The following is a 22,805-nucleotide window of genomic DNA, read 5'->3' on the forward strand; positions in this document are numbered from 1 at the left end:
AAAACTCGGTAAAAAACTAACATTTATCTTAATAATAATAATAATAATAGTTGTAGTAATAATAATGATAAAAAAAACATTAAACAAGAGAAGGTTAAGGTATGCAGTTACAATAAAACAAGGGAGTAATACAACTTGGAGCATAGAAAAGAAGCTGGGGATTAAATAGAGAGAACGTAAATGCCAAATGAGGGGGAAGGGGAGGAGTGTGGGCGGGGTTAGGGCCCAACAGCGCTGCGGGTGATGTTTTCCACATTATCACTGGCAGCACCGTGGGAAATAACTACACCTTTTCCCATGGCACTATGGGTGCCCGCCCGCACCCGTGGCTGCACAATTTCTCCCCTGCCCCTTTTTTAGCGCAGCTCATCATTCTGAATATAGGCGCACAATTTTTTATCCCGAGCGCATTTTATAAAATAGTCCTGGTGCACGTATGTATGCTCCTAATTTTACAAGTGTGCGCACGTAGCTGCATGATGTCGGCTTTCAGCCACGCAAGTGGGAATTATATAACAAGTAAGTGCCCACGCCATGACCAGTTTGTCCACCAGTCTGCCCAATCTACAGTTAGGCCCTCCGAACCCCTCTGGTTCTTTAGCCTGCACTCCCCTCAAACACCTCAGAGATGCCTGGAAATAGTTTTATTGAGACTTCCACCTCCTAACAGAAGTAACTTTATGCTCAGCTACACCTGGGTGTGCGCCCAGGAGCATAGGTACTTGCATGCATATCTCTTGGCCCCACCTCAGAAAGCCCTCGCCCCACCCACATTCCACTCCTTTTTCCCTCCGTTGTAAGATTTGCACATCAGGACTTGTGCGTGCATACAGGCTTATAAAATTGGATGGACATGCACACGTCATACATGTACGCACATGTCCAGATTTTAGCATGTGCCTGGCTTTTAAAATTTAGCTTTTAGATTGTAAGTCCTCTGGAAACAGGGAAATACCTATGGTACATCAATGTAATATGCTTTAAAATGTCCAGTTGCAAGAGGCGGAATATAGATTTTTAAGAAATGCATAAGATGCAATGGAGGCACTGCGGAGAGAGAGATTAACAGGTTGCACACAGTTCGGTGCACCGTGTATAATTTTCTAGACCAGCACATAGGCTGACCACATCTCAGTGACTCTAATTACGGGCAGCGGACCTTTTCCTCCCTGAGGAAGGAGTTTCATACTCCAAAACACTGCAGTGTCAGAGGACGGACTTCAGGATCGCACAAGAGACTGCCATCCGTGGTTTTCAGAGATAAGTGCACGTTACTACTTCAGATGTGGTGCATTCCTCTGATGAATTTATAGCTCCATTCAGGAGAATACATGAACTTTGGTATAAGCGACCTATGATTAGATAGTCCCAGTGCTATACAGGCTTCACATATAAGCCGCAAGCACACTGTGACATTATATGATGGTCGTGTTATACCTCTATTAAGAGATTGGATAAGAGCTTCATATAATAGCAGAATTTACATCAACTTATGGAGGCATTGCATGCATCTCATGCATGTTCAGTTTGAAGATCCTAAAAATCCATCCAGCTTGCAGCATTCAAAGACTTGAGTTACCTAGCCCTGGCATAGGATGTACATTATGATCTCCAGGGGACAGACTCTATTAAGATAATACTACAGAAGATAGAGTATGGAAAAGCAGAGAATCCCATATCATTGCACATCTGCTTAAGCTGTAGGGACATGATACAATCCTTGAGACCCCTCGAATAGGTCTATTTTTCAGTCTAGCCACAAATCAATATTCATGAGACATTTATTTATGGGATTTGCATATCTAGGATTTGAAAAACATACTTAAGTCTTACCAGTTGGGGGAGGAGGAAAGCACCATCAGATTTTTCTCCCTTTTCCATCACCTACACCACTTTTTCTCCTCCCCTGCACAAGCACCTCCACTTCCTTCCACTGTTCCCACCTGTGTGCCTCCATCAGCCTCCTCCACACCTCTTTACTTCATCTTTGCTGAAGCTGGAGGGGTCTTGCTGAACCTGGCTGTAGGCTCACCAAGTGCAACTACAGTCTACAGCAGCTTCACCTCCTTCTCCCATAAGGGTTTCTTCTTCAAAACACCTGAAAGGAGATGAAGCAGGCAGCGGGGTGTTTGGGTGGAGGGTGAGGGATGTTGGCCATGGGTTTACCCCCAACAGGTTAGCAATCTGGGAATAGTCTAGTTGTTAGAGCACCAGGGAAGCCAGGCTTCAAATAAGAACATAAGAACATGCCATACTGGGTCAGACCAAGGGTCCATCAAGCCCAGCATCCTGTTTCCAACAGTGGCCAATTCAGGCCATAAGAACCTGGCAAGTACCCAAAAACTAAGTTTATTCCATGTTCCCGATGCCAGTAATAGCAGTGGCTATTTTCTAAGTCAACTTAATTAATAGCAGGTAATGGACTTCTCCTCCAAGAACATATCCAATCCTTTTTTTAAACACAGCTATACTAACTGCACTAACCACATCCTCTGGCAACAAATTCCAGAGTTTAATTGTGCATTGAGTGAAAAAGAACTTTCTCGGATTAGTTTTAAATGTGCCCCATGCTAACTTCATGGAGTGCCCCCTAGTCTTTCTATTATCCGAAAGAGTAAATAACTGATTCACATCTACTCGTTCTAGACCTCTCATGATTTTAAACACCTCTATCATATCCCCCCTCAGCAGTCTCTTCTCCAAGCTGAAAAGTCCTAACCTCTTTAGTCTTTCCTCATAGGGGAGCTGTTCCATTCCCCTTACCATTTTGGTTGCCCTTCTCTTTACCTTCTCCATCGCAATTATATCTTTTTTGAGATCCGGCGACCAGAACTGTACACAGTATTCAAGGTGCGGTCTCACCATGGAGCGATACAGAGGCATTATGACATTTTCCGTTTTATTCACCATTCCCTTCCTAATAATTCCCAACATTCTGTTTGCTTTTTTGATTGCCGCAGCACACTGAGACGACGATTTTAAAGTATTATCCACTATGACGCCTAGATCTCTTTCTTGGGTGGTAGCACCTAATATGGAACTAACATTGTGTAACTATAGCATGGGTTATTTTTCCCTATATGCATCACCTTGCACTTATCCACATTAAATTTCATCTGCCATGTCGATGCCCAATTTTCCAGTCTCACAAGGTCTTCCTGCAATTTATCACAATCTGTTTGTGATTTAACTACTCTAAACAATTTTGTATCATCTGCAAATTTGATTACCTCACTCGTCATTTTTTTTTCCAGATCATTTATAAATATATTGAAAAGGGTCCCAATACAGATCCCTGAGGCACTCCACTGCCCACTCCCTTCCACTGAGAAAATTGACCATTTAATCCTACTCTCTGTTTCCTGTCTTTTAGCCAGTTTGTAATCCACGAAAGGACATCGCCACCTATACCATGACTTTTTACTTTTCCTAGAAGCCTCTCTGAAAATCCAAGTACACTTCCATCTACCAGTTCACCTTTATCCACATGTTTATTAACTCCTTCAAAAAAGTGAAGCAGATTTGTGAGGCAAGACTTGCCTTGGGTAAAGCCATGTTGACTTTGTTCCGTTAAACCATGTCTTTCTATATGTTCTGTGATTTTGATGCTTAGAACACTTTCCACTATTTTTCATGGTACTGAAGTCAGGCTAACCGGTCTGTAGTTTCCCGGATCGCCCCTGGAGCCCTTTTTAAATATTGGGATTACATTAGCTATCCTCCAGTCTTCAGGTATAATGGATGATTTTAATGATAGGTTACAAATTTTTACTAATAGGTCTGAAATTTCATTTTTGAGTTCCTTCAGAACCCTGGGGTGTATACCATCCGGTCCAAGTGATTTACTACTCTTCAGTTTATCAATCAGGCCTACCACATCTTCTAGGTTCACCGTGATTTGGTTCAGTCCATCTGAATCATTACCCATGAAAACCTTCTCCGGAACGGGTATCTCCGCAACATACTCTTTAGTAAACACCTGATGTTTCTTGTGACCTTGACAAATCATTTAATCCTCTATTGCCTCGGGTACAAGCATAGTGCTTGATTTACTAAAGCATTTCTCCCATTCTATGCCTATGGGAAAAGTGCTTAGTAGATGAGGCACTTAGTTTGTAAACTCCATGGGGCCAGAGAAATACTTACTGTACCTTAATATACCTTGCCTTGAGCTACCAATGAAAAGGCATGAGCCAAATATAAAAAATATATATATATATATTTATACATCCTAAAGGAGATGCAGTTTTTCCTCTCCTGTGCCACATACTGGCAGAAGACTGAATTCTCTTCCTGACAACGGATGGCTCTGAGACAGGAAGAAACTGGTAACTGGTTCACTAGTCCTGAAATACCCACTCATCATGGACAAGCAGAGAAGGAAAAATTACCACTTACCCGATAATTTCCTTTCCTCTAGTAAGGGCAGGTCAATCCCAACGAGTGGGTTATGCACCTCTACCAGCAGATGGAGATGGAGAAAAAGCTGACATAATGGCTATATAGTCCCGCCCGTCTTCTCTGGAAAAGCCAAACTGTGGACAAAACAGATTATACTTGAACATTATTATCAACAGCCGACCATTCATTTTTCTCAACCAACAGGAACACTGAACTCAGTCAAAAGAAGGAACATATCTAGCAAACTAAAGGCTAGAGAAGTCACTTATCAGTATTCTACTCCTCCGAAGAAGGCTAACCACAAATTTAAACATCGGCAGCAGAGGGTAGGTCTGGGATTCATCTGCCCTTACTAGAGGAAAGGAACGTATCAGGTAAGTAGTAATTTCTCTTTCCTCAGTGTTCGGGCAGGTCAGTCCCAATCAATGGGATGTACCAAAGCTAATCTTGAAAACGCCAGGAGGCTGCCAACAGTCCAATCAATACCGACTATGCAAATATGGAGGCATCCCTAGCCTAACATCCAAGTGATAATGCTTGGAGAAGGTGTGCAAAGATGACCATGTTGCCACCTGGCAAATTTCAGCAGGTGACAACAAATGAAGTTTCGCCTATGACACCGCCTAAGCCCTCTTGGAGTACGGTCTAATCTGTTTCGGCAAAGCAACCTCAGCAGCCACATAGGCTGCTGCAATGACCTCCTTAACCCAGCAGGTTATCGCTGCCTACGTCGCTGGAGATCCCTGTTTACCTCCACCATGGAGCACAAACAGGCGATCAGACTTCCGAACATCATTAGTCATCTCCAGTTACCGCAGTAAATGATGTTTGATGTCTAAGGAATGCAAAAGTTGGTACTCAGCTTCATCTCTGTCCATGTCCATGGCGGGCAGAGAAATGGACTGATTCAAATGAATCTCCAAAACCACTTTGGGCAATAAAGAGGGCACAGTTCGAAGGTGAACTGCACCAGGAGTCATACAGTGAAAAGTCTCACAGCAGGAAAAAGCCTGCAGTTCAGAGTCACGACATGCTGAACAGATTGCTACCAGAAAAACTGTCTTCAAAGTAAGCAGCCACAAGGAAAGAGTATGCAGTAGTTGAAAAGTCAGACCTGCCAAAAAAGGTCCCACAGAGGCACCAGAAGCCGCAATGGGGGTGGGGTGGGGGGGGGGGGGGGAAGATGCATAACTCTCTACAAGAAATGGGACACATCTGGATGAGAAGACAAAGGCCCTCCGCTGACTCTCCCCTATAACAATCTAGGCCTGCAACGAACCTTCAAGCCATCCTGTAAAAATTCCACAATCAACGGAATATCCAACTTGAGAAGCTTACCTCACTCAGAACACCAGGCTTCAAAGACTCTCCAAACTCTAACATAGGCTACAGAAGTAGAAAATTTCCAAGCCTGAAGAAAAGTGGAAATTACAGCAGGCAAAATACTCTGCTTCAACAACTGACCCCTTTCAATGGTCAAACCGTAAGACAGAATTGACCCACAGATCCTCATGCATAATGGTTTTCTGATGTTACAGATCCATCCGAGTTGGTAGCCTGCATGCATGCATGCATAATGACCCACAGATCCTCATGCATAATGGTTTTCTGATGTTACAGATCCATCCGAGTTGGTAGCCTGAGAGGACTGCCCACCAGAAGTCTCTAGAGATCAGCGTACCACAGCCTTCGATCCCAATCCGGAATCACTAAAAGGCTGGCGCTGGTTTGACTTGCAATCTTCTGGGCCAGCCTGCCTACCAGAGGTCAGGGCAGAATGCATACAGAAGGACGCCGCATGGCACTCCTGAACAAAAGGGTCGATGCTCATTGCTTGAGTCCCACCTTGCAACTGAAGAAGTATGGAACTTCTGCCTTGTTGAAGGTCGCCAACAGGTCTAGATCCGGTAGGATCACCAGGAGCTGAAGGGCCTTGTCCACCAGCTCCCATTCTCCTGCGTCCAAGTTTCTCCTGCTGAGGATATTGGCTCTGATATTTATTTAGGCATTTTATATACCGTCATTCCAGGATAAAATCACAATGGTTTACAAAATCATTGTTCATAATCTTGCTCAACAATCCCAATCTGTGACAGCATTCATAATCTAGGTCAAAACCACATCAGATATCTGTTCTTATTCATGCTCCCTTCCGGCAATGTGAAAGGCAGATATGCTTAGGAGATGCAGCTCTAGTTGCTTGGCAAAACACAGGCACACCAACCGAACCACTCATGCCTCCAATTTGTTGATGTTCCATTGCTGCTCTGCTGCATTCCAGCACCCTTGCAGCACCAACTCCTGACAGTGAACCCCCTCCCTCCCCAGTCCCGGAAGCACACACATGAAGTGAGTACCAACCAATCCGGTGTCGTCAGGGAAATTCCCTTCCTGAGATGATCTGCCCGTAACCACCAGCCCAACTGGAATCTCACCTCTAATGGGAGGGAGCAGCCTCACCACATAGTTCTGCAACCAGGGCTGCCATCAGGAATTTTGAGGCCCCATACAGCAAGCAGACAGCGACGGCCCGCGCACTTTGCCGGCGCATACTGTCTGACGCGGCGGTGATGTCACAGCCGCGTCAGACAGTGAACGCTGGCAGGACAGAGCGCGCAGACGAGTCTCTGTCTGCGGTGCTCTGTAAATCAATGCTATGTGTGTCTAAAAGACACGCATAGCATTGATTCTCTCCCTTCTCTGGGGCCCGCACCCAGGGCCGGCTCCAGGTTTCAGTAGGCCCCTGGGCGACAGACTGTCGGAGAGAGCCTCAGTGGGCCTCTTTGCCATGAACTAATACATCCCCCAAGCGCACCTGCCGCCTGGCGGCTGCGGCGGGCCCCCATATGTGGCAGTAGATCCTGGGGCCCCATACTGCAGGCCCAAGAATACTGCCCTGATGGCGGCCCTGTCTGCAACCATGGACTCCATTGGGAGAGAACATACACTGAAGAGGGCGCATATGTGCCCTTGCTCAGGGAACCACTTCTAATGTGGCAGCCATCAACTCCAGGACCTGCAGATAAGACCACACAGTCGAGCAAACTGTGTTCCGCAGGGATCAAACTCGCAGCATCAACGTGTGGATACGAGACTCTGGCAGAAGTACTCCTGCCTTGTATTCTGTTATCTGACGATTTGTTTCAATGTAACGCCACTTGCGATTGTTCAGTTTCAATGGAAACAGACATGATTTGATATCTTCTTTCAAGAATGTCGGTATATAAAAATTCTAAATGAATAAATAAATAAATATTAAATCGAATGAGATTCTCCAGGGTCTGAGATGGCTGCAAATTGCTCTTGGCCAGATTCATTACCCAGCTTAGTTCCTGTAGCAAGGAAATCACCCTGCAGGAAGTGTGAAGACTCTCTTCCAAAGTCTTGACTCGAATTAACCAGTCATCCATATAGGGGTGAATTAGAATGCCCTCCTTGCCGACAGCTGCCACTACCACCCCCAAGACCTTGGAAAAGGTCCTGGGTGCCGTGGCTAGCCCAAAAGGCAGGGCCTGAAACTGCAAATGATGATCAGAACAGCAAATCAGAGAAACCGCTGATGTTCCAGATGAATGAGAATATGCATGACGACAGAGTGCACCATTTCCCCCCTGGAAATCCAGTATGGGTCAAAACAACCCTTCCTTCTTGGGCATAACAAAATAAATGGAATAACAGCCCATATTTCTCTGTGATTCGGGAATGGGAATCACCGCTTTCAGTTCCAACAGCTGTTGTAATGTTGCTTCCACTTCAACCCTCTTCTGAGGGGTGTTGCATGGAGAGACCATAAAGGCATCCAAAGGAATGTGAAGATATTCTAGAGCATACCTGTCCCGCAACACTTCAAGAACTCATTGATCCGAAGTAATCTGGAGCCACTGTGATAAAGACAGGATAGACGACCAACTATTTCCTGCACCAACAGGCGAGCCTGCAAACCTTCAGTGGGAAGACCGAGGGGGCTCCACCTCCGAAGCCCACATCCTTTCAAGGTCCTCGGGGATGAAAGGACTGAGACGTGCAGAAGGGAAGGGACTTCTGGGAAGAACCTCCCCTATAAGGCCAAAAACTTCGGTAATCTTGAGAGCAGCCACTAGCCCGAAAAGACCAGGTAATGGGTTTCTTGTCCTCTGGCAATCAAGGGACCTGGGTCTCTCCCAATTTACTTGCCATTTTTTCCAATTCACTGCCAAACAAAGGCTCGCCTTGAAGGGCAGCTTGATAAGCCTGGACTTTGAAACAGTATCCGCCGACCAGTTGTGCAGCCACAGCTGCCGCCTGGCCACAATAACTGAAGCCGCTCAACTGGCGGCTGTGCGAACCAAGTCACAGCCAGCATCAGCTAAGAAGGCAGCCCCTGGTTCTACCATAGGTCCAAGATTGGACCTGGTGCCACCATAGATTTAACAAAGATGCAATACAGCCCAAGCAACGAAGGCGCAACAAGAAGCAATTTGCAAGTTCATTGTCACTGCCTCAAAGGCTTGCTTTAGGATAGCCTCAATCCTCCTATCCTAAGCATCCTTCAATGCCGCACCTTCCTCTACTGGGATGGTGATACATTTTGTGACAGAAGACAACAAGGAATCCACCCTAGGGAAATGCTACTGCTGTCTAGCCTGTGGATCCAAGGGATCCACAGGCTAGAGTACACCAAGTTGTGTACTCTTTTAAAAGACGCCGCTGGCAAAGTCCATTCCAGATCAATCAACTCCTGGATTGCATCCAGGAGAGGAAGAAACAAGAAGCCTTGCGTGGGATGACCAAACAAGGATCCTTCTTCTGCATCCCCAAGGAGTCAGGCCCAGCTACTCTGAGGGTCTTCAAAGTCTGAGAGATCAAGATCTCTAAGAAAGAAAAGGAGAAGAGTTTGATATGGCTCCAAATCTGGGGGAATGTCCCTTTCCTCATCAGGAGAGTCATTACCAGCATCATCAGTATCATCCTGATCCACCTGCATTCGAGTTTAATCAGGCCGCATTGCACCATGGCGTTTGACCGTGGAGACGCACTTGGAGCACATAGACCTACCTTAGTAGGCACTGCCAATTCAGAAGACTGCCCTTGTAGAAACATTTTTATTTATTTATTTAAAACTTTTCTATACCGTCGTTTAGTAGTGCACATCTGCAAACCCTAGAAGAATTCTACCCAGGAAAAGGAAAACAGGTCCATTCCAGGCCCGAACCTGACTTCCTGAGAACTAGTGGCTCGTGATGATTCAGCCCATAGATCAATCAAGGGAGGGGATGCTTCTGTTGTCTCCTCCTCTGTCCCACCCCCCTCACACAGAGGAGATGGGATCATCTCTGGCAAAATCAGAAGGGGGTAAATCTCCCCAAGCATCCAGGCATTGCTGACAGGCTTAAAGAAAGCTCTGGCTGATTGTGCTGCATGCCACATCAGGGCCAAATAGATAAGTGCTTAGTCTTCTTCGCCGAAGTCGCCCTAATTGTAAGCGCACAGAACAGTAAAAGCTCACACCTAGATTATGCATGCATAAAACCCGTGCCCAAAAGGTACGTTCCAAAAAAATGTGCACGCAAGTATACGCGCCTAGGCCACATGACCAACTAGGCGCTAGGAACGGACACCAAGGAAGACGCCTAAGCAGGACACATAAGATGTGTGCCCAGAAGGAAAAACGTCCCAACTGGACACACAGATGAGAACGGACGCACAAACAGGCGCACACGGCACAAAATGCGCGAACACACCTTGCAGTCTACCATGCGCCAAAAAGGAAGAAGCCTGCGAGCGGGGCCTCGCCAAATGGCTGCTCAACCCACCATGCCTGCAGTGCTTCCTCACCTCATGGAACTCCCCAGAGACCTGAGCAAGACAGCCAAACATCGAAGTAACAGACCTGTTATTCTGCTTACTTTTTACTCTTTCTTTTTTTGAAGTAAAAAAGACTTTTACCTGAGCTCAGCCCTCCCTGGCGCAGGAATGGGTCTCTGCCAGGGCTAAAGCCTCTATATATAGAAAGAAGAAGAAAAGTTAGAAAGGAGATATTGGAAAGTCGAAACATCTATATAGCACTGCTTGCCTCCTGAGGTGATACCGTGTGGTCCTTACCTCAGTGGAGTGCCTCAGTTCAGTAGCCTTGAGTGGCATGGACCTAAAATTTGATTAGAGGTTAGAGGCAAAGAGAGGCTCAGCGATGAAGGCTTTAGCCCTCTCCCCCTGGCAGAGACCCATTTCAGCTCTCAGCCAGGGAGGGCTGAGCTCGGGTAAAAGTCTTTTTTAATTTAAAAAAAAAAAAAAGAAAAACAGCACAGAGAAAAAAGTAAGCAGGATAACGGTTCTGTTACTTCGGTGTTCGGCTGTCTCGCTCAGGTCACTGGGGAGTTCCATGAGGTGAGGAAGCACTGCAGGCATGGTGGGTTGAGCAGCCATTTGGCGAGGCCCCGCTCGCAGGCTTCTTCCTTTTATTTATATATATATATTTTTTTTTTTTTCTCAGAGGCAATCCCCCAAAGGGAAATGCATGTCCACCATCTGCTGGAGACAGAGAATACTGGTGGGCTGATGTCAGGGCGGGCCTATATAGCCATGACGTCAGCTTTTGCTCCTTCTCCATCTACTGGCAGAGATGCATATAACCCACTCGTTGGGACTTACCTGCTCGAATGCTGAGGAAGTGGGTTTTCTGAGCCTTGTGCACATTTTGGCTACTCTGAAAGCCAGAACTTCTTGCCGAAGGAAGTGGTCAAAGCAACTAATATAATGAAGTTCGTAAGAGGATTGGCCAAGTTCCTGAAGGAAAAGTCTATAAACAGTTATTAGCCAGGTAGACTTGGGAAAGCCAACACCAATCTATGGGAGTGTGATACAAGAAATAGATCAACTTATTAGGGATGTCAGGTACTTGTGACCTGGACAGGCCACTGATGGAGACAGAATGCTGGGCTCAATGAACTGCTTATGTTCTTATCAGTTTAAAAACCATTGACATATACAGTATATAATGTATAGAGCCACTGTTTCCTATATGTATACACACACACACATATATATAACACATTTTTACTGCTAAAATAATGCAGAAATGTAAATAAATAAATAAATAAATTCTATGGTATGTTTGTCTTTAAAATGCAATCCAGCATCCAAAATTTTCTTGTGGGCTTGATAGTTAATTTTACCATTCAGATTTTGGAGCAGAGGGCTAATGGAGAAATTACTTACCTGATAATTTCGTTTTCCTTAGTGTAGACAGGTGGACTCAGGACCAATGGGTATAGTGTGCTCCTGATAGCAGTTGGAGACGGAGTCAGATTTCAATCTGACGTCACCACCAGTACATATATCCCTGCAGGAAGCTCTGCTCTTCAGTATTCTCTTCGAAACTTGTGGATATATGTGTGTCTGGATAATTTGATTAACTTGATTAATTTTGATTAACTTGAATAACTTGATTAACGTAATTAACTTGAACTGGTTGATGTGGCTTATAGCTGGAGACCGCCAGTGCACTCAACCGAGAAACGCTGACACCCGGTAATAGTGGGTGTTTTAATCAGAGGAAAGCGTGGCTTACCTGTTTGTCTTGCTCTCAGGGTTTGTCACCCAAGGTTCCGTGTTTGGAGGCAGCTGCGGGCGGGAGTCCATCTGTCTACACTAAGGAAAACGAAATTATCAGGTAAGTAATTTCTCCATTTCCTAATGTGTAGCAGATGGACTCAGGACCAATGGGATGTACAAAAGCTACTCCCGAATCAGGCGGGAGGCTGCCCGTGGCCCACTTAGTACTGCCCTTGCGAATGCTGTGTCCTCTTGAGCCTGGACATCCAGGCGATAGAACCTGGAGAAGGTGTGGATGGAGGACCATGTCGCCGACCGACAGATCTCGGCGGGTGACAGCATCCTGGTTTCCGCCCAGGACACTGCCTGGGGTCTAGTGGAATGGGCCTTGATTTGTAAAGGCGGTGGCTTGCCTGCCTCTACGTAGGCCGCCTTGATTACTTCTTTGATCCAGCGGGCTATATTTGCCCGCGAGGCCACGTCCCCTTGTTTCTTCCTGCTGTGAAGGACGGATTCCGACCTTTCTAGGTATCGCACTAGGAGTCTGCTGACGTTAAGATGGCAAAGACGGCGAAATTCTTCTTGTGCTCGTCTGGAGATGGCAGCGAGCTGGTTTGGTTTAGATGGAAGTGAGAAACCACTTTTGCAGTCTTCAAGGTTAGGAGTCGTAGGGACAGACCTCGTATAGGTCTGAAGGAGGCTCCCGCTAGAAAGTCTAGTACTAGATTGAGGTTCCATAGGGGTACCGGCCACTTTAGGAGTGGTCGATTCTGCTTGACCCCTTCTCAGGAAGCGGGAGACGTCCGGATGAGATGCTAGGCTGGTGCCTTCCACTTTGGCTCCGAAGCTGGCCAACGCGGCCACCTGAACCTTGATGGGGTTGAGGGACAGCCCCTTCTGTAATCCATCCTGCAGAAATTCCAGGATCGTGGGAATTTTGACTGTCCGCGGAAGGATGTCGCCATCTTCGCACCAAGCTTCGAATATTCTCCATATTCGTATGTAGGTCAGTGATGCGGAGAACTTGCGTACTCGGAGCAAGGTATCAATCACCACCTTCGAGTACCCGCTCTTCTTCAAGCGTGTTCTCTCAATGGCCAGACCGTAAGAGAGAATAGAGTTGGGTCTTTGTGGAGACTCGGGCCTTGCTGGAGCAGATCCCTGTGTGGGGGTAGAGGGAGAGGGCTCCCCATCACGAGTCTTCGCATGTCTGCATACCACGGCCTTCTTGGCCAATCTGAGGCCACTAGAAGTACTAGCTCCCTGTGGTGTTCTATCTTGCGGATGATCCCACCCAGTAGAGGCCACGGGGGGGGGGGGGGGAGCGTATATTTATTTATTATTTTATTTGCGGATTTTTCTATACCGACATTCATTTAGTGAAAAACGTCACGTCTGTTTACATTTAACAAGAAAGATAGCAACGGCACATTATAAGTACAATTATAGGGGATACAAGGAAATATTAAAACAGACTAGTAATTAAGGTAGTTAAGGATATTAAATAACTAATAACTGTAGCACTCTGAAGGGTATGATAGTTATGGTACTCAAGGCTATTAAACATACAAGTAATTAAAGGAATTTAAGCAAGTTAAACAAGTTAAAGCATAAAGTCAATTAGCTGAGAGGGATTCCAAAAGTCAAAATTGGCTGAAAGAGATAGTTGAGCAGGGGAAAGGAAAGGGATCATGGCAAGAGATAATTATAAGTGTAAAGAAAGGCATCCACAATGGTTGGCGATTACTTCGTTGTGCAAAAATAGGTAAAATTCAGGGAAAGTTGTGTCCATCGGTTCCTGACACCCTCTCTCCGCCCTCCTCCTCACCTCTTTGACGCCTCCCTCTTCGCCCGCGGGAAGATGGCTGCCGCGGCGTTCCTCTGCCGAGGTCCTCCGGTGTCCCCGGATCGGCTCCACGCTGCTGGCCGCCATGTTTCCTGGAGGCCTAGGGGCACATGCGCGGCCCCGACTGAAGTACCAGCGATGGCACGAACCTCGGGGGCGTTCCCCGAAGATGACGTCACCCGCGATGGATATTTAAGGTCTTAGAATTTGCTAACACATCGAGTTAGCAAGGATAAGGATTCGTTCTATCTATGCTACTCTGCCTCCTCGGACTAACCAGGGGTACCCATTCCTCGGGGGCCTCACTCTCTCTCTTACTTTGTAGATTGCAGTCTGGAACCGGTACTCGCTCCTCAAGGGCCCTTGTTCCTGGACTTCTTCGAATTCACTTCTGCCTGGAAGTCAGCACTGCCTACTACATCTGTGAGTTACCATCGCTCTCTCAGAGCTTTCCCTGGAACCAGGTACTCGCTCCTCGAGGGCCTATATATTCCAGCTCCTGGGCTTCTATGAGTCATTGTGTGAGTCTTACCATCAGGTTCGGTACATGAACTCTGCTTACCCTGCCTACTCACTATATTTCAGTTTCTCTACAGCTCAGCCTTCAGGGATCGCTGTTCCAGCTTCTGAGGGACTACAGCCCAGCGGGCATTCCAGCTCACTACTGCCACCTCTGGTGGTTCAGTATACTGTCTAATAAAAGAACTAGTGTGTGTCTGTCTCCATACTCTGAGCCTGACCGGTGGTCCCTCTCGGGGCGTGGTCATCTGCCACTGGTCCAAGGATCCACCCACAACTCTCCTAAATACTACAGATTGCTAACTCCCAAGCAGACTGTTAACTCTGAACTGAACAGATTGCTAACTCCTATCTGATTGCTCCTCCCATCAGATAGCGGTTTCATTACAAAAGGCTTGTAAGAAGAGCCATGTCTTAAGTTTTTGCTTACATTTTTTGGGGCATGATTTCTGGCGTAAGTCAGGGGCATATCATTCCAGGTAGTGGGGCCAGCTATGGACAGGGCACGCTCCTTGGTAGAGATAAGGAGTGTGGCTTTATGAGATGGCATGTGTAAAGTGGCAGCATGTTGAGATCTGGGTGGTCTGATATGTTTGTGGAAGGACAGGACGTTATTGAGCCAGTGCATATTTTCTGTATATAGTGTTTTGTGTATAATGGTTAGTGTTTCGTATTTTATCTGTTCAGCAATGGGTAGCCAATGTAGTTCCTTGAGGACAGGTGTGATCTGTTCAGATCTTCGAGTGTTGGTAAGTATGCGTGCTGCTGCATTTTGCAGCATTTGTAGAGGGAGGATGGTTGCTTTGGGGAGGCCAAGGAGGAGAGAGTTACCGTAGTCAATCTTTGTTAGGATTAGAGATTGAAGGACTGTACGAAAGTCGCATTTGTAGAGGAGTGGTTTTAATTTTTTTAGTGTGTGTAATTTAAAGTAACAATCTTTTATAGTATATTGATATGTTTTTTAAAACTAAGCTGGTTGTCAATAGTGACGCCAAGGTTTTTGGCATATTGTGCAGGGGTTATTGTAGGAGGGAGGACTGGGGCGAGGTAGTATTATTATGCTTTCGTAGGGGTGAAATAATCATTATTTCTGTTTTATCAGCATTTATGGCGAGGTTGATGTTAGTGAGGAGTGAGCTAATAGCTCTGATTGCAATATCCCAGGTTTTAAGGGCATTGTGTAAGGAGTCCGTGATAGGGATGATGATTTGGACATCATCTGCATATATAAAGTATCTGAGGCCAAGTTCAGATAGCAGGTGACAGAGAGGAAGTAAATATATGTTAAAGAGTGTAGAGGAGAAGGCTGAGCCTTGTGGAACTCCATGGGATAAGTTATGGGCTTGCAATTCCTTATTCATGAAGTTGACTTTATATTGTCTATTTTTGAGGTAAGACTCAAACCAGCTCAGGGGGGGTATCAGAGATGCCTATTTCCTGGAGGCGGTTGATAAGGGTGTTGTGGTTTATGGTGTCGAAAGCGGCTGAATTATCAAGCATTGCCAGTAGATAGGAGTGTCCTTTGTCTAATCCTGTGAGTAGGGAGTCAGAGAGTGCAAGCAGCAAGGTTTCAGTATTGCAGTGTTTGCGAAAGCCAAATTGGTTGGGAGAGAGAATACTGTATTTTTCAAGGAAGTCAGTAAGTTGTGTGTTGACAATTTTTTCAAGGATTTTTGCTAGAAAGGGCAGGTTGGAGATGGGTCAGTAATTGGCCAATATATTGGGGTCAGCATTGGGTTTTTTTAGTATGGGTTTAATGATGGCTTGTTTTAGGGTGGAGGGGACTTCGCCTTGTGTGAGGGAGGAGTTAAGAATTTTGGCTATGGGGGGGTGCAATTATTTCAGGGATGGTCAGGAGTAGTTTAGTGGGGATGGTGTCAGTGGGGTGTGTGGCAGGTTTGATTTTCTTAAGAAGGGATTCAATTTCGGAGGAGGCAGTGGTATCAAAGGTATTGAATGATACATTTGGGTTGTGTGATATAATTTTGATAGGGAGGTGGGTAGTGGGGAATCGTGTCATGATCTTTGCTATTTTGTCGTGAAAGAATTGAGCGAGTTCATTACTTTTGTTTTTAGTATCTAAATCAGGAGTGGATGCCTGGGTGTGTGTGTGTGTGTGTCAATTTTGGTCATCCTGTGGCCAGATCTGGACAAGGGCATAGATCCCTTGGGATAGTAGTTCTCGTCTGCGACTGAAGAAGTTGGGGACTTGGGCGTTGGACCAGGTTGCTAGGAGATCCATGGCTGGGATTCCCCAGCGGTTTACTATCAACTGGAAGGCTGTGGTCGACAGCATCCATTCCCCTGGGTCTAGACTTTCTCTGCTGAGGTAGTCCGCAGTGATGTTGTCTTTTCCCGCAATGTGGGCGGCTGATATCCCTTGTAGGCTTGCTTCCGCCCACGCCATTAGGGGATCTATTTCCAGGGACACTTGTTGGCTTCTGGTTTCTCCCTGGTGGGTGATGTAGGCAACTGTCATGGCGTTGTCTGACATTACTCTGACAGATTTGCCTTGGAGTCTGTGACTGAACCGTATGCAGACTAGTCTGACTGCCCGGGCTTTCAGTCGGTTGATGTTCCATCCCGACTCTTCCTTGTCTCATTGCCCCTGGGCCGTCAGTTCCTGGCAGTGGACTCCCCACCCTCGTAGACTCGCGTCCGTGGTGAGCAAGGTCCAGGTCGGTAGGGACAGCCTTACTCCCTTGCTCAGATGGTCTTCTTGTAGCCACCATTGGAGCTGGTTCCGCACCTCCTCCGGGAAGCGCACGGAGTAGTCCTGGGACATCTGGTTCCACCGTGACACTAGGGAGCGCTGTAGTGGTCGCATGTGAGCTCTTGCCCATGGAACCACTTCCAGGGTTGATGTCATGAGGCCGAGGACTTGGAGGTAGTCCCATACTTTGGGGCGAAGACTTGTTAGATTTCGCAATTGGTTCGTCAGTTTTCTTCTCCTTGTAGGAGGAAGAATGACCTTGTCTTGTCTGGTGTCAAACTGGACTCCCAGGTATTCTAGAGACTGGGAGGGCTGTATACAGCTCTTGTTTGTGTTGACAACCCACCCAAGGTTCTCCAGTAGAGCCTTGATTCTGGTGGTCGCCTGATGACTTTCCTCTGGAGATTTTGCCCTGATCAGCCAATCGTCCAGATATGGGTGTACGAGGATTCCCTCTTTCCTTAGTGTCGCCGCTACTACCACCATAATTTTGGTTAACGTCCGAGGGGCTGTGGCGAGCCCGAAGGGTAGCGCCCAGAACTGGTAGTGGCTATGGGAAGCGCAGGAAGTGCTGATGCTCATGAAGGACCGGGATGTGCAGGTATGCTTCTGACAGGTCAAGAGATGTAAGGAATTCTCCCGGCTGTATCACCCTTATGACCGAGTGCAGGGTTTCCATGAGGAAGTGTGGTACCCTCAGGAAGCAGTTGACAGACTTGAGGTCCAGGATGGGCCGGAACGTTCCCTCTTTCTTGGGGACAATAAAATAGATGGAATAGTGCCCAGTATTTTGTTGTTGCATGGGCACCGGCGTTATGGCCTTTAGGGCAAGCAATTTGGCCAGTGTGGTTTCCACTGCCGTCCTCTTGGAGGGTGCGTGGCAAGGAGATTTCACGAACTTGTCCAGAGGGATGTTGTGGAAGTCCAGATAGTATCCCTCGAATGATGGTTAGGACCCACTTGTCCGCTGTTATCTCAACCCATCTTTGGTAGAACAGGGCAAGCCTGCCCCCTATGGCTTCTTCCTGTGGATGGGCCAGGTGATTCTCATTGTGGGGTGCGGCTGTGGCCTCTGCCAGAGCTGGCTCCCCTCTTGTTGTGTTTGTTCCGAAAGGACTGGCCCATGCCTGTGGGGCGAAGGGCTTGATATGTACTCTTGTAGAGTCTGAAACGCTGTGATCCTCTGCCCTTAGGTAATCGGGGAGAGGGGTGTTGGCTTCTTTTGTTCTTGTCCTCCGGTAGCCGAGGTTCTGGTGATTCACCCCATTTGTCGGCTAACTTCTCCAGTTCGCTTCAAAACAGGAGGGCTCCTTTAAAGAGCATTCTTGTGAGTTTCGTCTTGGAAGTCGCGTCGGCTGACCAACTTTGGAGCCAAAGTTGCCTTCTGGCTTCCACTACAGATGAGATGCCCCTAGCTGAGGTCCATACCAGGTTAGAGGTCGCATCCATGAGGAAGGATACCGCTGGTTCTAGTGCTTCGACAGGCGTGGTGGCATTCCTGGTCATGGATAAGCAGGCGCATGTTACCACGGCACAGCAGGCAGCAATCTGTAGTGATATAGCTGATACGTCGAATGACTGTTTAAGGATGGATTCCAGACGTCTGTCCTGGGCATCCTTGAGTGCCCCTCCTCCCTCAACTGGGATGGTAGTGCGCTTTGTGACCGTGCAGACCGTGGCGTCCACTTTGGGGAACGCCAGGAGATCTTTGGCTGAGGATTCCAGTGGGTAGAGGGCTTCTAGGGCCCGTCTGCCTTTGAAACTGGCCTCCGGGGCATCCCATTCCAGGTCAATCAGCTGGAATGGGATGCCAGCAGAGGGAAATGGCGGGAGGCCTGACGGAGTCCCTCTAGGAGAGGGTTCGTCTTCGGTTCCTCTGTGGCACCAGTGCCCGGGATAGCGAGTTCCTTCAAGCTGTGAGCCACGAGGTCTGATAGCTCGTCTTTGGAGAAAAAACGCCTATGGTTCGGTAAGGTTCCATTCCTGGAGGTATTTCCCCCTTCCTCCAAGGATTCTTGATCCTCGTCTGAGGTGTCCATTTCCTGGTAGAGGCATGTCTCTGGGGGGGCCTAGAGGGCCCTGGGAGGTTAGGGTCCTCTGGGGGAGGCCGTGGTTGTGACATCGGTGGCACCGGTTGCATGTGGACGAAGGTGTGAAGACCTTTAAAGAATTCTACCCAGGAAAAGGATCCTGGGTCTAAATTGAAAGCCGCTGCGTCCCCAGGGAGCCCCATTTGGGGGAGGCTCGCGCTGGGGGTGGAGAGGTACGGTGTACTATTGAAGGATCCGGATTCCTGTTCTGGCTTGGGAGGGCCTTGACCTGGTTCCCAAAGCCTCCTCACACTATTGGCACAGGGCCGTGGCCTCTTTGTGCTGTGCAGCTCTTATGTGGCAGGCTGGGCAGAGGGCTTGTGTTTTGACCTTCTTGGCCGGTGATGCCATGGTTTGTGCGTGTAGTGTAGGAGAAAGCCCCATATAATGCGCGTGCCGGGAGGCTTAGTTATGCGCTCTGGGTGTGCCGAAGATGTGTGAGTAGGCCGGGATGCGCGCTCTCAAGAATGCGCGCGCCGCTGTAAGCATGGACTGAACTTATGCGCCCGGCACCATTGAGCGTGTGGCTGTGTGCCCGGCCCCCTCGTGCGCGTCACTGTGCGCACGGCACTTATGCATGCGCCGAAGTGCGCACAAGTAAGTTGTGCGCCCGGCTCAGTTAGGCGGACAGGACGGCGATCAAGGGGAAATGGCGTCTGTGACCACGCGAGCAATCTGCCAACCACCTCGGAGGGTCTCCAGGTGGGAGGGCCCTCGTATCGGATCGGGGTCTAGCCCGGACGAGGCTGATCAACCCGATAGCACAGATGCCGACTGGCGATCTGTGCGGCTTTCTGAGCCTTGGAGACTTTTAGAAAGATTTCTACCTTACCTTGTCTCAGCGTTTCCCGGTCTCGTTCCGGGCAGTCTCTGGCTGCGGGGGGAGAGGGAAGAGTACCTTCACCGCCACGCTCGGTGTTGCATCTGCTGCCTCTCAGCCACTCCCATTGCCACTGCCGGACCGAGGCCTACCTCTGAGAGATCACGGAAATCACCTCAGGAATTCTCGACTGGGGAGGGACCCGTAGGTATCACCACAGGAAAGCGGGGCTCGTCTGTAGAGGTAAGATTTCTTTTTGTTTGGAATTTTTTTTTGTTTGAATACTCTTAACACTGTGCAAGCGTATATAGAGTCCCGAACTTCTATGGAGACGGAGAAATACTGAAGAGCAGACTTCCTGCAGGGGTATATGTACTGGTGGTGACGTCAGATTGAAATCTGACTCAGTCTCCAACTGCTATCAGGAGCACACTATACCCATTGGTCCTGAGTCCATCTGCTACACGCTAGGAAAACGGTGGTTCACTAATGCCCAAACCCCATGTTATGACTTTGGTAATGGTTCTTAGAGAACATGACCCTAAATTGTTAAACAAAGTCTGAGGGTGTTATCTGCAATGAGCTTGTAGAATATCAAGTGGCATAATCCCATGAGAGAGGCAAGGCCGACACCTTTGGTGCTCCAACAACACTGCTCGTTTCCCATCTGCTAAAATCTTTTACATACTAGAAGGAAGAATAGAAAATACTGTGCTTCAACAAGCATATTAAACAAATTAAATTAACAAGAATAAGCTAGATTATAAAAAATTCTGATGTCCAGTGTTAAGGTTAGTCCCTGAAAAGAAAAAGGTAATACCAATGTTTCCAATAAAAAGTATTCAGCAATCAATTTGGGTGTGGTACACATCATCCCCTCTTCATCCAGACTACATATATTAATCTTAATTAATGTTCTGTGCCCAGCATCTTCCTCTTGCTACTCCAGTTCAATCAGAACCTGCCCTACCTGGGTTTTTTCCTGCCTTCTTAACCCTTTCTGCCCTGAATGTAAGAAGGGTGGGTAATAAATGTTTTAAAATAAAATAAATACATCAATATTCCCTCTTCTTCTGTCTAGTCACTGGTGCAATAATCCTCTGCTTTTCTCTGCAGCCTGGCACACATGTGCTCTTTAGACAGTCAATATGGGCTTCCCTCCTTCACAGATACTGTGAAATCTGCCACCACAGCATCCCCAGTACCTGCTTGCAGCAGCCAGATCTAGGAATTCAAAGCTAGCACTAGACATAAGCAAGTTAAGCAATCGCTTATGACCGTGAGCAGCTCCAGTGGGCCCCTGAGCTCATTCATAAATAAAATTATTTTCCCCAGAGACTTCCATTCCTTCCTTCCTCCCTCCCCTAATAGGTTTAACATCACCTCGGCAAGAATCAAACCCAAGCCTCTCACCCAGGAGGTCTCCAGGTTACTGAACCAGCCCAGCATATCTGCTTTTGTTTGTTTTGTATTCCTTTTCTTCCCCCTCATGCAAAGCCGAATGGAAAAGGGTCACTTTTAGACATGTGTTCTCTGTCCACTCACCATGCATGTCCATCATTCCTGGGGAAGAGCTGTTCTCTGGAGTGGTCAGTTCCGAGCCACATTTTTCGTCTTTGGGCTTTTTCTTACTCTTATTCTTCTGAAAAAATAAAATGGATCATCAGCCAGCGATCTGCCAGGAATATAAAGGAGAGATTTGCACTGGATCTTTATTCTGTTTTTCAACTTGATCCATCCTTTATCCCAATCAGAAGGGGAAAGATAAGAGATAGACATACATTGTGCCCCTTGCCTGCATTTCATGGTGGGTAGTCAATCAGAAAAATGACCTGCCATGCTGTATTCTATGTTTTCATTTTTACCATATTGACAGCAAAAAACAAAAACAATGTATTAATATTACTACTAATCCATCTTTATGCACTGAATTAATTTTCCATCTCCATATTTTTATTTTTCATAGAGTCATGCAGTAGAGTCTTATTCAGAGAATTTACCAGTTTCTTTTAGAAAACTTGCTGATATGGCAGTTTTTTAAATCTTAGACCCCAGTTCTCCCTAGTCATAGCCTTGTTGATTTAACTATGTTTGCTGCAATAAATACATTTCTTGAAGGCTAGTTGCCTTGTCTGTCTTTCTTGGCCAGATTGCAAGCTCCGAAAAGCAGGAAAGTCTCTTATATGTCTATGTACAGCATTGCATATGTCTAGTAGTGCAAAAGAAATGATCAATAATGTAGTAGTATTCAAATCTGAATTCTTTGGTACATGCCTGAAACTGGCGCTCACAATTAGTTTCACTGGAAAGTGGTGAAAATAGAGAGCGTGGTTGAAGCAAGGCTGGTATTTAATCAGGTTTTTAGAGTCTTTGATTAGCTCACCCCCACTATGCAGAACTGATGCGCCTATTTTATAAAGAAAACTAAAAGAAAGAAAAAGGGAAAACAAAATGAAATAAAAGTGCATACTTACTATAATAGTACAAAAATACCTACCGGGAGTTGCCACCATGGGGATCTGTGCCCCTTTAATAGTTAAGTCAGAAAGTAAAGTAGACTACAGTATTCCTCCTGAAAGCCTTATTCTTAGAGGACAGTTTGCTCTACAAGCTTTTCTGCTATCCAGAATTAATTTGGATAGCACCTTCAACTTTTAGCAAAGGACTGCTTATCCCAGCTTGCTTCAATATGGCTCAGATGCTCACTGCTCCCCCCCACCCCCAACTGGCACAGACTGCTGAGACCTCCACCAGCTCTACACTTGATGTGGCTTTCAGCTTGGACTTAGCAATGAAAGTGAGGACAGGAACCAAATCTTGCATTTTATGATTTTTCTAGTGCAAAACACAGCACTTTGTCCATAGATCAAGGCTGGGTGTTGATGT

The 22,805-nt window shown here is 46.9% G+C and overlaps 1 protein-coding gene across 2 annotated transcripts in view; it reads right to left on the bottom strand.

The window, feature by feature from the left end:
* The window catches only part of BCL7A (BAF chromatin remodeling complex subunit BCL7A), a 130,672-nt gene that overhangs the window by 45,344 nt on the left and 62,523 nt on the right, over positions 1-22,805 (bottom strand). For both annotated transcript variants that reach the window (XM_029571253.1, XM_029571252.1), the window contains exon 3: positions 21,465-21,561. In XM_029571253.1, coding sequence (XP_029427113.1) covers positions 21,465-21,561 — 97 coding nt within the window. The remainder of the gene's footprint in view (positions 1-21,464; positions 21,562-22,805) is intronic.

Source organism: Rhinatrema bivittatum, chromosome 11 (genome assembly GCF_901001135.1).
Source record: "Rhinatrema bivittatum chromosome 11, aRhiBiv1.1, whole genome shotgun sequence".
NCBI lineage: Eukaryota > Metazoa > Chordata > Amphibia > Gymnophiona > Rhinatrematidae > Rhinatrema > Rhinatrema bivittatum.